This window comes from Harpia harpyja, chromosome 1 (assembly GCF_026419915.1).
Source record: "Harpia harpyja isolate bHarHar1 chromosome 1, bHarHar1 primary haplotype, whole genome shotgun sequence".
NCBI classification, from domain to species: Eukaryota; Metazoa; Chordata; class Aves; order Accipitriformes; family Accipitridae; genus Harpia; species Harpia harpyja.
The window spans coordinates 86,077,174-86,092,860 of NC_068940.1; the positions used below are offsets into that span (position 1 = coordinate 86,077,174).

At 44.7% G+C, this 15,687-nt stretch overlaps 1 protein-coding gene across 1 annotated transcript in view; it reads right to left on the reverse strand.

Moving 5' to 3' along the window:
- RSU1 (Ras suppressor protein 1) overlaps positions 1 to 13,764 on the reverse strand; it is a 111,620-nt gene extending 97,856 nt beyond the window's left edge. Inside the window, exons 1-3 of the mRNA XM_052803332.1 lie at positions 13,670 to 13,764; positions 13,324 to 13,435; positions 3,830 to 3,880 (exon numbers count right to left, since the gene is read on the reverse strand). Coding sequence (XP_052659292.1) covers positions 3,830 to 3,880; positions 13,324 to 13,432 — 160 coding nt within the window. The 5' untranslated portion in view covers positions 13,433 to 13,435; positions 13,670 to 13,764. The remainder of the gene's footprint in view (positions 1 to 3,829; positions 3,881 to 13,323; positions 13,436 to 13,669) is intronic.
- Between the last annotated feature and the right edge of the window lie 1,923 nt (positions 13,765 to 15,687).

A 15,687-nucleotide genomic window follows, 5' to 3' on the forward strand; every position in this document is an offset into this window, starting at 1 on the left:
GGTCAGGATCAGACGACCCATGCAGGCTAATAACATAAGCATGACTGTCTTTAATTTTGCTTCTCAGCTGTATACTGGATAGAAGGCTTGAAATAAACTAAATGATGGATCAAAAAACTCCCAGTACAATACATGGAGACACTGGCCCATATGTCTACATTGAGTTAAGAAAAAACACACTCACTTTCTCCCTCTGCTTTCAACTGGATTGTCAAAGGAGACCCCAAAGTGGAATCAACCCAGGTTTGCCACTTAGGCAGCAACTGGTTCAACAAGACTGCAGAATCGCAGCTGTTCATCTTCCCCCAGAGTTTTGCTTCTGATTTTGAAGCACAAAAAGTTCTCATCAAGCAGCAAAGGACAGACTCAACTGTTTCAGAAGTTACCTAGAGCAGAAGCAGCCAGTTCAAGAATCTTCCATTAGCACAGCACCAGACAGCTGGAAAAAATCCAGCCTCTGATTCTCCAGAAAAATCAATGTGGATTTGAGTACTTCTGATAATGAATGATTTAGACATGTAAATGCACAAGCACCAACAGTATGAATGGCATACTAAAAATATTAACAAAAACCATGCCACAAAAATATTCTAAGCAATGTGATGGATTTAATGGTACTGTCCTCATCCTTGCTAATGAAACTTTACTTACTTTTAATAGAGTTTGCTGGCAAAAATATGAACTATGGTTACATAAAAATATGCATATCCAGTTTTTACATGTATTTATTCTTCCAGATAGACATATTTACTCTAAACAGCAGAAAAAAAAGCAAACAGAACACTCATTTAAATGGCAGAAAACTAGTAGAAGATGCTAATATGACCTTAGTGTAGCATGTCAAGTGTCACTGCCACCAGCTTCCTAGTCATTTTAAGAACAATCTGCTAAGACAATTAATTACATAGCTTAAAAGATTAGGTCAACAGTGTCAAATATGAGAATATGAACTTGAAATTTAGCCTTTTAAAAATGTGTGCTGTCTATTTAAATGTCTACATCAATTTGTGAAAGAATACTAAGTTACAGACTTGACGAGCTACTTCTCAGGAGAAGCAGTGGTTTTACCTTCCCATAAAAGAAATCCAAACATAGCAATTAGAAAGGCTGACAGAATCCCTTGGCTGAGAGAACAGATATACTTGCAGCCTGCTGATCTAAGGGCTACTTCAGAAGAGAGCAGTAATTAAAAGTTGAGATTTAATCTAACACAATTTTAGAGTAGTGGCAATCCTTAAACTGGTATTGTGAAAACTAAAACTGCTTTAAACAAATGGTGTACTCTGGATTTTTCTTGAATAGTTAAAGTCAACGTGAACACATCCTTCTTGGACAACTCTTCTTACCCTGTCTTTTTCCTTCCCTAGCCAGGTCTACAGCTAAGACACATAGCTAGGACATAGGTTAGTTACTTAGCTTTTAACTCTGGTGCTCATGCTGAAGCATGTCACCCTCCCCAGGCTCAGTTCTCAGATAGTCAAGTTTACCACGATGCAAGTCTCCTTGCAGGAGCTTCAGCCTGTCTTCTCTTCCTCAGAGCAAGGTAGATATCTGCTACCTGCCCAGCCAGTTGTGTGTTCAGCTGAACTCACCCTTTAGGTACATTTAAGATTTGTAAGGTGTCACGTGGAAGAGATTATTAAGTCCTTGGAAGTATGTTAGCTTTCAGAAGTTGTAGGATTTTTACAAATCCCAGAGAAAGCATAGTCAAGCTTACCAAGAGTAATGCTTACAACTTGTTTCATCCTTGTGCCAGGTAAGCAGCCATTCAGACAGAAGATACCAGAGCAAATAATCAGCACCAGAGAGAAGTTCTGCCTGGCAGCACTAGGTACCCAACTTTGTATGCGTTGTCTGACCACAAGCATTAGATAGAGGTGTGCAGAATGAACCGCTATCTCAAGGCACCCGCAACCCTCCAGAAGCTGCAGAGAAAGCTGAAGTGGCTGGATACAATTAACTGCCTAGCTTTTAAACAGCTCAAGTTCAGAGACAGACATCTCCTTGCAGTGACCTAAGGGAACACAAAAGCCACCAGCTGGGTGGCCCTGTAGCCCAACTCCATCAGTGGCTGGTAACAGATGCCAGATCGCAATATGCCAAAAGCAAGTTTACCGTAATTTTTTCCCAAAACATTCTCTCAGCTTCCAGCTATTCAGAACTTCATGACTTTCTAAACCCAGGGTACAGCTGTGTGTTTAATAGTGATGCTTATGATTTTCCCTGCCTGAATTTTCCCATGAATTTACCCATCGGTTATCATTTACATGTTAGATGGCTGGAAATTGCTGGTCGTATTTATAAATAAATTGAGATTTCTTTGAAAACTACAATAGGGACAAAAACAAATAGCAAGATGCCAGTCTAGAGGACACTATGCAATCAGAAGCAGGGCCTAGAATAACTAATTCATACTTCTCACAGCCACTCACATAGTGCCCATAATTTTAACTATTTATACTACTACAAACCCTGTAAGCTACGCATTAGTACCCAATAAACTGCATCCAGAGTAGAAGTGTTTATGTGCTAGAATCAAAGAATATTTTAATTTTTTCCCTCATGCTTAATCCTCTGCAAATGCTCAGAGCCTTAAGTGAGATTTTTGCATTAATACATATGTTTTACATAACACATACCATCTTACAGCTTGTGCAGCAAGTAGTTTAGAGTTCAATAGGCTGGGTTTTTTTGGTTTGTTTGCTAGGGGTTTTTCTGTTCGTGTTTGGTTTTGTTTTTTTTTTAAACCCATCTCAATTTGTAGAGCTTTCCTTGGGTACAGCCTGGTACATGCCAAAGCACCTACCCAGTCATCTCATCAACACCCGCTCCCTTTGCAGGTTCCATTCCCCTCCCCATTTCATGCACTCTTAAAAAATTCAGTTCCAAAAAAGGAAGGACTGGTTGAAATAGAAATCCACTGTCACATGCAGAGAACAGACAAGGACAAGCAGAACACCAACAATACCAACATTTTTCTTCTCTTTAGAAGATGCACAGTAACAGGGATCAGATGAAACTCACTGCTTGTCTTTCAATAACCAAGCAGCAGGAACGTTTGCACAAAACACTGATGGGTAAGCCTGAAGCATTCTCTTACAAAAAAAATATTTTTTTTGCCTTGCAAAAGTCAGTCCGATATCTGCCTCCACTAAGTTGAGTCTCACATTTATGTTGCTCTCATGACATGTTATTCACCAACACCTCACTTAAGGGCTTCTTTAATATGGGAAGTAGGATCCACAACGTAGTAACTGAAGGTGGTGTGGGCAGTACAAGCAAGAGACAACTTACACTCAAAGGATTTTTTTTTTTTTTTCAGAAGTAGACTGCTTGACTTTCACGCCTGAAGCTCACATTCAGTTGGCCTTGCTCACGTATGTTTGGTTATACATATAATGCAGTTGAGTTGTAATTTATTTTTACTTGCTTCAGTCAAATTAATTATCTATCTACCAAAATGCAAACTGTATCATTTCAGATACAGTTAAAAAAACAAAATCCAGAAGTCCTCACCTAAACAAAAGGACTTCAGAGCCATGGTAGGGAATGGATTTTTGGCTGAACTGGTAACAAGACTGATAATTACAGATCTTCCAGTACATGGCAGATCTGTATTGAAATTGGAAAGGCATGTTGAACAATGGCTGCTAAGTCACATTCTCATTCTCTTTATTTTTTTAAAGTGCTTCACCAAGAAGCACTCTTAACAGTGACATTGTGCTCTATTAAAAAAAAAAAAAAGAAAAAAAAAATCAAACTATCAATGTCAGCTTTTCAATATTGCTCAACTGCCTGTAATGAAGTCCAAAATTAGGAGTATACTTACTTGTAAGCTTGTTGTGACTCAGAACCAGCTGCGTGATATGAGACAACGTAACTGCAAATGAAGAGAGAAAGAAGCTAGTTTATGGACATGGCAATTGAGAGCTTGTAGCTGTTTCAGCTAAAACAGGCAAGCTGTTCTCTTTGCTCCAGTAACTCCAGATTCATGTGCACTGTCACAATAAACAAGACAAGCTCAAGACTTAAGGACACACCCAGCCACTCCTCTGCCCCTTTACTTCACATTTCTGTTACTGCATCAAACACGACTTGAGCAGTGAGTACTAGGGCGTCCCAGTACAGATCTGGTTCTGGGCACCCAGACACCTTTCTCATTTCCACCCTTTGAATCCTTCCCAAGGAAAAACAGATAGGTACTCCAACATTTACCCCAACAGAACACATGCCACAAGCAATTACATTTCCGCATGTTCCCAATTAATTTTCAAGTCAGTGCTAGATTTAAGTCCCAAGTACCAATAGCTGCATTTACAGCCTCGCATCCATGAAGCACAGTAGCTCACTAGCATCATTGTTGTGTGGCAAATGGCCAGATGACAACACACAATATTTACTGAAATTAATTGAATGATCTGATTGATCAAAGCCCCTCAGACTCCACCTTAATGAACAAACGAGCATGGGGCACAGGCAGCTACAGAGACTGGCACTCCCCCTACACTTCACCCTTTACATTTCTTCTTACCTACTTCCACCCTTCACACCACTACTGCTTTCCCTAAAAGCTCCACAGCCCACAATTGACAACAGTATCTGATTAGAAAAATATGCTAAATAGTCAGAGGAGAAACTCGCACCTTGAAGGAGTTCTCAAACATCTTCTCCCCCCCCGTAAAAAGTTTGTTGTATTTTATCGGAACTAGAAAAATGGGAAGATTTTCCTCCCCTACACATTTTCCTTACTTCCAGTGCAGCCTCTTCAAAACAGCTCTAGAAACTACCTTGCTGCCCCTCCTAGGCAGCTGGGAATTTTTCCAGCCTGAGGGACAGCTGCAGTGCTACATCTCTCATCCCTCAGAGCTTTCCTCAAGCAACAAACATCACTAACATTAGCCCAGAGACAGCCCACAGGGGCCTTGCTGCCATAGGGAATGAAGATATCCTGGCGAGCATGTGTGAAAACTGGCCATGCTAATCAATGATTACTAAATTGCAAGTTGGAGGAAACAGCTTGGAGAGCTTTTACTTACTGATATAGCAACCTGTTTCAGCTAACCCTTGAAAGCTCATGACTTACCATAGGCAAATATAACCTGTTAGCAGAATCAAAGCAGTCACTCAAAGGTAGAAGCAGATCAGAAAGTGCAGTGTAAAAAAAAAAAGCATCACCACAGTTCCCTGTGCAATTGCAGGTTGTGGAGGAAGGAGAGGCAGGGAGGAGAAAGGAAGAAACAGTGTACCCACCCTAAATTTCTCCTAAAATATGAGCAGTCTAAGTACTGCCTGCACCACCTCACAAAGCAGAACAGAAGGACAGAGAAAGAAGCCCATAGAAAGTCTGCAAGAGTGTTGTAGAAAATACAGCACTGAAGGGCAGACAAGAGCAGCAGCTTCCACAAAGAGCTCTAAGCTTAAAAACATAAAAGGCGTATCAGCATCTGAACCGTAAGCAACCATTTAGCACTATTGACTCCTTACATATATAGCTAAATATAGGAATGCAATTTACACAAAAAAATCAGAGGAGATACTGGAGATAGTTACAAGCTTGTGAAAAGTGCCTAAGTACTCCTCATGCGTTTATTTCTCCTGGTTTAGATATTTTAATAGCTGTGACATTCAGCAAAAGTCAATGTTTCACAGGCCCTTGATTATCCAAGCCTGACTAGTAAGAACACAACCACCAGAAGGGCAACCCTACCAGTTGGCATCCCGAGATGAGAAGTGCTCTAGTCTCCAGCTCCACAGCAACTTAATCTAGATCAGAGCCAGATCCAATGCCAGGAAAAGCCATATTTTCTTGCATTTAACTTAAGAAACAAGTCATTCTAGAGCTCTGAGGCTTTGCCTAGACTCACCAGCAGCAACAAGAAGTCAGCCTTGCTCCACTGTATTTAAAGAGAAGCAATGATTTTCCTACCAGGCAGTGGAGTTACCTACTCTGCCCTAGCCTGTTTCCTGCCACCCCACAAGAAGAGTAATGGATATCTTCTGCATTACAATTCAAACGGCTTGTGTGCCTATCCACATAATGTCCTCCTGTCCAAGAGGGCCCTTTTCCCCCTCATAAGCTGATATAGGAAAGATCCAATTAGTCAAGTACTATCTTCCCCAAGACTCAAATGTTCAAACAAGTCCTAGGTTATCAAAAAGACAGGAAAAAGCACACAACACATACCAAAGACTTCCATCAGCTTTGTACTCTCAGTCCCTCTCACAGTGGTAATGGTGAAGACCAGCTACGTCACCATGCCTTTACAACTCACCGTGCCTGCATGTCAGGTAGCTCTGCATGTTAAGGACACCGAAGAGTGCCTTTAAGGCTGAAGTGTGCAGCATTACAAAGAGCAGGGCTCTGGCTGCGGACACCAGAAATCAGGAAATGGCATTCCAGCTTTGTTCTTGAAGATTTGGGGTACAGGAACATTTCAGAACTTTTCCTTTGCCCTTCCCATGACAGTAGCATTGGAAAGTAAAGATTTTGTTTAAGATGCTTTTTCAAAAACAAACAAACAAACAAATCCATTATTGTCTTTTGATACTGTACCAAGTTGCTTCTACCTCACTTTACGATTTGTTTTTAAAGCAGAGAAGTTGAACTAACGTAACAGAACAAGACCAACTAACACCACCTCACCTCCATACTAAAAAGTCAGCATCTCACCACGAGCACTACAGACAACTGGACTCCTAACATGTGGGACCCCTGCATTGCTGCTGCCAGGCGAAGGTCTGCAAAACCCATGCTGCACTGCAGGTGCAGGGACTGGAAAGTCAAATCGGGCAGCCAGGCACAGAGTGAGTTCTAAGAGAACATTTGTGCTATTTCTTTTTTCCTTTGAAGTTGATGCTTCCTTTGATATATTAAAGCAGAACGAAGACTGAAGCTGTCACCACACTTCTGTGGCCTTCCCCAGTTCGTTCCAGTTTTGCACAAAGCTTTGCCAGCTTCAGGACAGAATCCAAAATTCAGATAATCTGTTCTTTACTTTGTTGGAGTCCATAATGAACTTCATTGCATTAGAACCAGCAATACACATTACATGCCTTCTAATAAGCTGCTAGACTGATTTGAGAAACTACATGATGAAAGGTTCAAATTTAGTTCATACATCCACCAATATGATAGGCCTTTCTCAACTCTTTTCTGTCTACAAATCACCTCTTCTATGAAGAGGATATGACTTCTATAAATGATTATTTGTTAACACTAAGGCTAGATATGTCCAAGGTTATCAAAATAAAACAAACTCTTCAAGGCAGTGGTAAGGAAGTAGTCCTGATCCCTGCCCTTACCACCCCATGCCACACTAAGTGAAACACCCATTTAAAACACACAAATCAGAATGACGACTGAAATAGACTAAAAGAAGTGCTTAGGATTTTCTGCTTCTGTGCTCAAGATGTAATTCAATGTTTAGAAGAAAAAACATACCAAATAAAATTTATAACTCCTGCAAGAAGCCAGCTTATGAGAAGACACCACTTGCACACAACTTACACCACAGCAGTATAAAGTCACTGAACTGCACTAAGCGCTAGACAGTAGAACACATGCAAGTATCTGCTCTAGATCACTTACAAACTGAACTAAGAAACAAAAGAGTAAGAAAAGGAAGTGTTTTACTAACAGAGAACTGAGACAGACCCTGATCTAATCCATGTGTATGCATATGGTGAACCTTTCCTGCCACGACTTCATCATTTCTATACATAGGAAGTGAGGATGGTTACTCAAGGGCAATTAAGCTTTGGGGCTGCAGACTCGGGTCTTCTGAACAGCAAACTCCTGCTGAATTTAAATATCATAAAAAGTTCTGTGCGTATTTAGTTTTTAAAGGTAAGCCTGCTAACTAAACCATCAAGCCATGTGTACTGCTGGCCTTTAACAACACAAGCTTACAAGCATTATTCTCACTACTCCCTCTCCGTATTTGTCACATCGCTGTCTTCTTCAACAGAGCCTATTTTCAGCAGGGTTTCTTCTCACGTCTGTACAGAATAGAACAAAGTCCCAATGTCAAGAATTTCAAGGCCAAAATCCCTAGACCAAAGACATTTCAATATGGACTTTACTGTCCAAATTCGACCGAAGCCTAGACACCTTGTCTGAAACCCCACTATGTCAGTCCATTCTGATGTGTGACAAAGAATCCCATTGCACCTTTGATGTGCAAAGCAGGCTGACATCCCACAAAGGAATGAAAGAGGCAAGATTCCAATATTATTTTGAAAAGACCAAAGGTTTAGGCATCTGTGCTCTGAACTACTTCCAGCAGCATATTAGCCATACCTAGACAAAAAGATTTTCAATCTTGAAAGGTCCAAAGCTACTACCAGTTCAGAAACAGATTTGCAAGCATTTTAAGAAAGGGAGCCTAGACATAAAGTGGCATTTGGTCACTTCTTACAAGTAGGGGAATTTGCTCACTTACATTAAACTGACGTGTACAAAACAACCAGCCCCTGGAAATACCAAGTTTTCCAGTACGCTGCCACTCACCTACTCCTGCGAGGAGGACTGTGCTGTGGAAACAGCTGACTCTGGTTTTCCTCATCCTATATATAAAGTCAATTCTGCATGACAACTGAACTATCAGCTCTTCTGATAAAGACATCTGTCTTAAGCAACTTATTAACATCCCCAAGTAATATCTACAAAGCTAAGGGAGGCCTGGTGGGGCCATTTTGCTTTGGACATACGCAGCTCAGGTAAGCGTAACTAGCAGGACTCACTGAGGATCACTCAACAGGTCAGACCATTCACCCCGAGTGCCAGTCCCCTGAGATTCAAAGGGCACCACGATTCCCACAGGGAAATTACTATAACCTCTCTAGGATGCCACCGGCGGAGCTCCTAGACACTAAGAAGGACTGCACTTGAGGACTGCAGACCTCAGTTGCCTTACTGTTAACATTACGGTAATTAGCATACAGGCGATAAGTTATTTTGATTTCAAGAATGCACCAAATATCCACACAGAAGTTCGAGGGTCAGGATACTACCATTTTGCCAGAGCAATTTACTTGCATAGTAATTACAAATTCTCGTTATGGTCCCAGTCCCATCATTGCTTCAAAACAGAGTGGGTCAAGGGAGGAATGTTTAAGCTCTTCGAAGCCTTTTGGCCCTAGTATCAAGCCTTTTCATATACTGCTACCATGCACTGCAAGTTAGCTTTACATAAAATATTTAGATGACAAGACTTTTTTTTTTTAAGGGGAAAAAACTAAACCAGGAAGACTTCAGAGACCTTGCTGAACCAAGATAAGACATTTTCTGTTCCATTGGAGGAAGTTAACGCAGGACGAGCATTACACTATCGTACAAAACAACTTACAAGTAGCCTGCCCCTCCATCTTCTGTGCTTTGGTTATTTTAGGAACAGACAATTATATCAACACTAACTTTCTGATAAATAATTCTAGGCATGTTAATTCCTACCACACAAGCATGTACTTTATGTAAAATATGAATAGCTTACAGATGGAATGATAACAAGAGCAAATTAACACTTACAGAGTAAATAGGATTTCATCCAATATTCCTTCCCTGACAACAAGACTACAGAGCAGCAGATGTCTCGAGTTATTTGGGCAAAATAATTCCTTAATTCATAGCTTCCCCATATCAATCACTTAAACATACATAAATGAGATATTAGAGACTGGTCCCTACTCCAAGAACAATTTCATAATTGTTGATGGCTGTATAAAGTCATCATAAATCATTTGTTTTATTGCATGCCTGAACAATAAGAAAAGCCTTTGAAGTTTAACTGTTTTACACGGTCTTCGCATTACTATGATGAGCTAAAGCACAAAACACCTAGATCAAGGGATATTTTTAGCCTCAAATCTCTTTCCTACAGAACATGTTTGAAAAGAGTTTTCTCATATTACATTTCTGAAAGCCTTGAAAATTCAGATGCTCTGAAGGCCTGTGGCACAATTCTAGTTTGTACTTTAAGTCACTGGGAGAAAGCACAGAAGTGCTGGGATCCAAGGAATATTCCAAAAATAGAATTCAGCTTCTAATGACATTAATGAACTCCTGAGCAAGCAGTGGTTCAGCGACTACTGAACTTTTCTCTGTGAATCTGAACACCACATTATAAACAAGGTGATAACTCCACTCTCCCTTTACTAAACACAAAAGCGGGAAGAGATATAGAGGTTGTCAAGCTTCTAGGTCTAAGCTAGTTTAAGACAGTTTCAGATACTGAGTGTCAATCTCTACCCAGAGAGGAAGAGTATTTCATCTTAATTTGGAAAGAGACACTGGTATTTGACAGAGGCAAGTTTGGTCTGTTTTGTCTCTCCCACAACTGCTACAGACAGTGGAAGTCAAGGCAAAAGAAAATATGAGTGGCTGCCCTGTATCATAGCAAGTCATTCACTAGACTGGGAAGAGAAGCCAGGAGAGAATCCTGTCCAAGCCAGGGCATATATTCCTCTTTCCCTTTTCTCCTCTCTGCCCCCATATAACACCAGTTTTCTATGAACACTTATGATTTTTTTTTTTTTGTTAAACACACAAGAATAGGTCTGCACCTAAAGGAAAGGGATTGGCACATCGAGCAGATGCTACACAGTGCACTGCTTCCAAATCCTTGTGTCTGCATTAATTCTATGTGAATTAAGTTAAGAAAGCTTAAGTATCAGTCAGTCCACTAGCCACTCTGCAGGAAGTACTAAAAAATGCAGTGGGACAAGGCTTGGTCCTTTTCTTGAAGAATAACCAAGACTATAGGGAGCAGCTTACTTTAAGAGTTACTGGCTGCTCTGGGAGGGGCATTCGCAACCATTAAATAATTATCCGAGACAAAATCCCTATCATGGGCTATTGAACACAGTAACTCAGGAGTATCCTCCAACCTAGTAAGTCCCTAAGCCTCAAATAACCAAAAACAGGGCAAACACCACCACCATGTTCCCTCCAATCATAACCTAAACTTACCCATATCTCTGAACATCTACTCGTGGCCCACATGAAAGACAATATGCTCTGAAAGAACAGTCACTGGGCATGAATCATGATGATTGTTTTTAACAAAGATCTTTATTTCACGGAAAAAACACAGTTTCTGAAAAGGCAAGCTTTCACACTGCATTGCACTGGAAAGATATCCAACACACCTACAAGGGAAGGCACGAGGCCAGACTCATCTAGCTTCTCTGCCAGTTCTGAGAGCCAGAGAAACCCAAAACACCCAATCTATACTAGAAGATCATCCATTAGGAGTCAGATGACAGGGTTAGAAAACAAACAAGTTTAACATTTTCTCAAATCATTACCTAAAATTCAGAGGTAATACCTATCCGTTACTTTTTTAACAAGCATATTTGGAGGAAGTTATTGGTTCTCCAGATGGAAAGTAACAAATACCTTGATGACAAAAAAAAAAAGCCAAAAAAACCCCACCCAAACACCCAACTTATAATGCCTTCTCTGCCAGAGTGCAGACTAACTGAAAAAGCAAGAAGGTCTCAATTAACTTGACAGAAACCAGTCATCATTCCTCCCCTCGGCTAACTTCCATCTCAAACTGAAGGCCCCAAATCCCCATGCTAAATCAATTCACACGACGTGCACCAAAAGTATCTGCATACAGACTTCTCTGAAGCAGTGTAACTAGGGTACCACAAGTCTACGCTTCATGTAGGGAGCTCCCTGCCAAACAAGCTCCAGATGCTTAATTAGCAACTTGGTATCAGGGACCACCTGTGAACCACAGTGTCCCACATTTTGGTCCCTGACCCTGCCTGCACAACAAAGCCAAAACAGTCTTTGTACAAGAAAAGCTTTTTTTACTTCAGCATTACTCATGTGCTTCAAAATTACCTTTCCCCCCCCACCTGAAAGATCAAAGGTGGCTAATTAATTACGTGTCTTAGTGTTGATAATAGGAACCAAGTCTACTTAACAAAAGCAACAGTACTCTGTTGCTGTCCCATACTCTTAACGCATTAGTTTATCTGAAAGGGCTAAGTATAGTTCTGAAAATGGGTCTGTGGTTAACGTGAGCTAAACACTACTTTGTCTCAAACAACTGTTCATCCAATAGAAATACAGTGAAGCTTTCTATTTAACATGAGTTCATATATCTGGGCTTTACAATGTAATCTTCCTGAAATCCCATGCACAACTCATAAGCAGGAAAAGAATCAGTAAAGGATGAAGACTTAAGCACAGAGTTTTGCAGAACTAGGTTCTGTACTTAAGTCTTCATCCTTTACTGATGTGACTGAAGAAACTTCAGGCTGCTCCTGACTCTGCAGACAATGGTGAGTTTGTAGCTAGCCATACATTTCCCTCAACTTATTTCCATCATGTAAGAGTTACGTACACTTGCTCCTGGTTGCTATCAAGTTTAATAAACATAGTAAAGAGCTAAACCAGGACATGGTTAGAGTTTCAAATACGTTGGTTGTTTTATATTTTGCTTTTTCCTCATTACATCATGCATTCAGAAAAATTTCAGCCTGTGGCACGCCACAGCCAGTTACAACTTTAACTCGCTGCCTATCAGCTGTACCATAACATCATACGCACTCTTAGCCAAAGCAAAAGCAAGGCAAAGTTACCTGCATTGCTCTTCATCTGTGCTCTCCAGAACTGTGACAGTATGTCGTTACTGGTATGCTGCATTTGCTGTAAGTTAATTACAGCAAATGCAGCATACCAGTAACGACATACTTGTCACAGTTCTGAAGAATGCGTGTAGTCACGCAATATCCAAAGTAGGGTATTACTGTATCTGTAATACAGCATTACCTTACTCTCCTTCAGAGACCAGCCATGCCTAGCCCAGGCTAACGTCACCCCATCCCTTTCAAAATCCAGCGGAGATGCTGCTTGGCTGGCGGCGTTTCTGCTTCGGTAGCAGGGAGAGGCGAGGACGGACAGGAGGCGAAGTCTCCCCGCCACCCGCGGGCCAGAATGACAGCGGCGAGACGGGGAACGGCAGAGGCGGGAGGCAGCCCCAGCTCCCCACGCCAGTCTCTCGGTGCAGCGGAGCGGGGCCTCTCCCGAACGCGCTGACGACTCGCCGTGCCGCTGTCGGGAGCTGGAAGCGGAGTGCTTTCCCCCCGCCCACAAGCCTCTCCCCAGGGCCCCGATGCCCAAAGCCTCGGGACGCCCTCGACACAGGAGAGGCTCGGGTAGCCCCGCACCGCCGAGGGGCCGGGGGAGCGGTGCGGCAGCCGGGCCGGGCCGCCCCCCCGCGCCCAGGGCCGGCAGCGGCCCCGGCTCCTCCCGGGACAAATAAGGAAGTTTCCGCGCTCTCCCCGCCCGCCGCCGCCGCCGGTACCTACAGAGGCCGGGCACGTCCAGCATGTTAGAGATGCCGCGGTCGCACATGTCCACCTCGGGCTGGTTCTTCTCCCGGCTCTCCTCCACGATCTTCTTCAGCGACTTGGACATGGCCTGGGCGGGGCAGAAACGGACACCGTCAGGCGGGCGGCGGGGAGCCAGCAGGGGGCGGCCCCCGCCCTGAGGGGCCGAGGGCGGCGGGCGAGCGAGCCCGCCCGCGCCGCTCCGCCGGGGGGTCCGGTCCCGTCCCGTCCCGCCCCCTCCCAGCGGAGCCTTGACCGGGATGCCGGCCGCCCTCCCACCCCCGGGCGGAGGGACAGGCCCGCCGCTGCCCCCATGGCGACTCACCGCGCGGTGCTGCGGCGGGGCGGCAGCCGGTGGGACGGTGGGACGACGGGCGGCTCCCCGCGGCCACACGCGCCTGCCACGCCCCGCCACGCCCCATCCCACCGCCTCCCCCGCCCTCGCGCGCAGGCGCACCGCAGCCGGTCTCCGGGAAGCGGAGGCGCTCCCCGCGCCTTCTAAGGCCGGCCGCCCGCCCGAGCGGTTCCGCCCACGGCTGGGAAGGCGTCGAGCCAGTCAGCGCGCCTCCTCGGTGCAAGCCCGCTGGCCATTGGCCGCAGGTGCGGGAGGAAGGTTCGCTGGCCAATAAGCGCGCCCCGTAGGTGATGGCGGGTTTTAGGCCGCAAGCCGGCGGGGTTCCGCCTGCGCTAGTGCGGCTTTGGCGCATGCGCGGCGACGGAGGCCGGCCTGGGCTGGCGGCGGCGGCGGCGTGGCCGGCGGGAGCGGCGTCCCGCTGCGGGGGTGGCTGCCGGGGAGCGCGGCCATCGGCAGCCGCGTGCCATCGCCGGGGTCGCGGAGTAGCCTGCCCGGTAGAGGAGTGCAGCCCTGTGAGGGGGCTGCCGCGTGGTGCCCGCCGTCCTGTCAGGCGCCGGTGACGGGCTTGGTTGCAGGAGCTGGCGGCTTCGGAGAGGAAACTCGGCTTCGTCAGTGCCGCCGCTGGGGCGGCGGCCTGTTCCTTAGCGGGCTCGCTTGGGTGCTCGTACCTCGGGGCAGGCGGGGGAGCTTGGGTTACCGCGGTGCCTGAGGCTCATTTGTCCTTCCCTGTAACAAGCCTTGCGGGCCTACGCAGCTGCCTGTTCAAAATACGGTGTTAACACCCGTTCCCGTTTCTTCAGCACTTGGAAAGCACTTCACAAGCAAAAACCCGAGAAGATGGGCTGTGGTGTATGTGGCACCGTTTTGCACAGAGGAGAAAAGCGCCTTCGGGTGCCCTGTCCCATGGAGTGTGCCTGGCAGCCGCGGCTCCTGCTGCCCTGGCAGGGGTCTGGGAACCGGCAGAGCGCTGCTTGGGGCGGTTGGTCAACTACCGGCTAGTCAGCAGGAGAAAGGAGAAGCTGCAGAGCCATGGAGCTGGAAAGCTGGGGCTCCTTAGGAACTGACCAAGTAGGGTTTCAGAGCACTCATGAAGTTTGGCAAGGGCTACCTAAGGCAAAAGGCGTCACTGCAAAAAAATGGGGGTTCATCGAATCAGTGGTTTCCATTTCTTCGGGTGTCCTTGTGGATTTTCTAGTCGGCTCTAGTCGGTTGCAAAACTAGTCACAAGGCTGGGCCCAGGTTCCGAGCGCTTTTAATTGACCTTGTCACCATGATGCTGTGGTTACAGCCTTACTGCTTAGAATGTATTTATGCATATAACATCTTTGGTAGGAGTTAAGAAGCTCCTACTTACTGTCATTCAGCAGATATGGAAGCTCAGAGCAATTGATCACTAGAAAATGACTGAAGGCCAGGCCACCCATTGAGAGCCACAGCCTTGAATTTTGCACGTGTGCTCCCTATGCACTATGTGGTATTGCTTAGAAGCCTAAAACTAATACCCACAGAAACCAAGATGATGAATGGGAAGGCGCCTAAACCAGCAAATGAGAAACGCTGCTGGAGATGCAACTTTAGCTTTTCCTTTTTTAGGAATGTAAGGATTCAGTTCTGGGTTGCAGAATTGCAGCATGTTTATCCCTAAATGGCATCCTTGAGTCCTTTTCTGAAGTTACAGGCTGCTTCCGGGTCTTTCTTACAAAACACAACTGGAAGAACGTCCTTTTATCTAGATTGCTCAGCAGAACACACAATCACTCACATGTACAAGACAACAATGTGCAGTTCCTTTTTTGTCTGCAGGAACATGACTCTGGATCCCTTTCCTGTCTAAGAAAATGCCCCGATTGCCACCAGTCAGTTGTCCCAAAGACCTAGGTGCTAGCATGTCTACTGTTCTTGTTTCATGGAGAATGACTGCAGGTTTCATTTAGTAGCAAAAGCTTTGGCAGATTTATTATAAAATATGGTCTTAACTTGCTTATTCC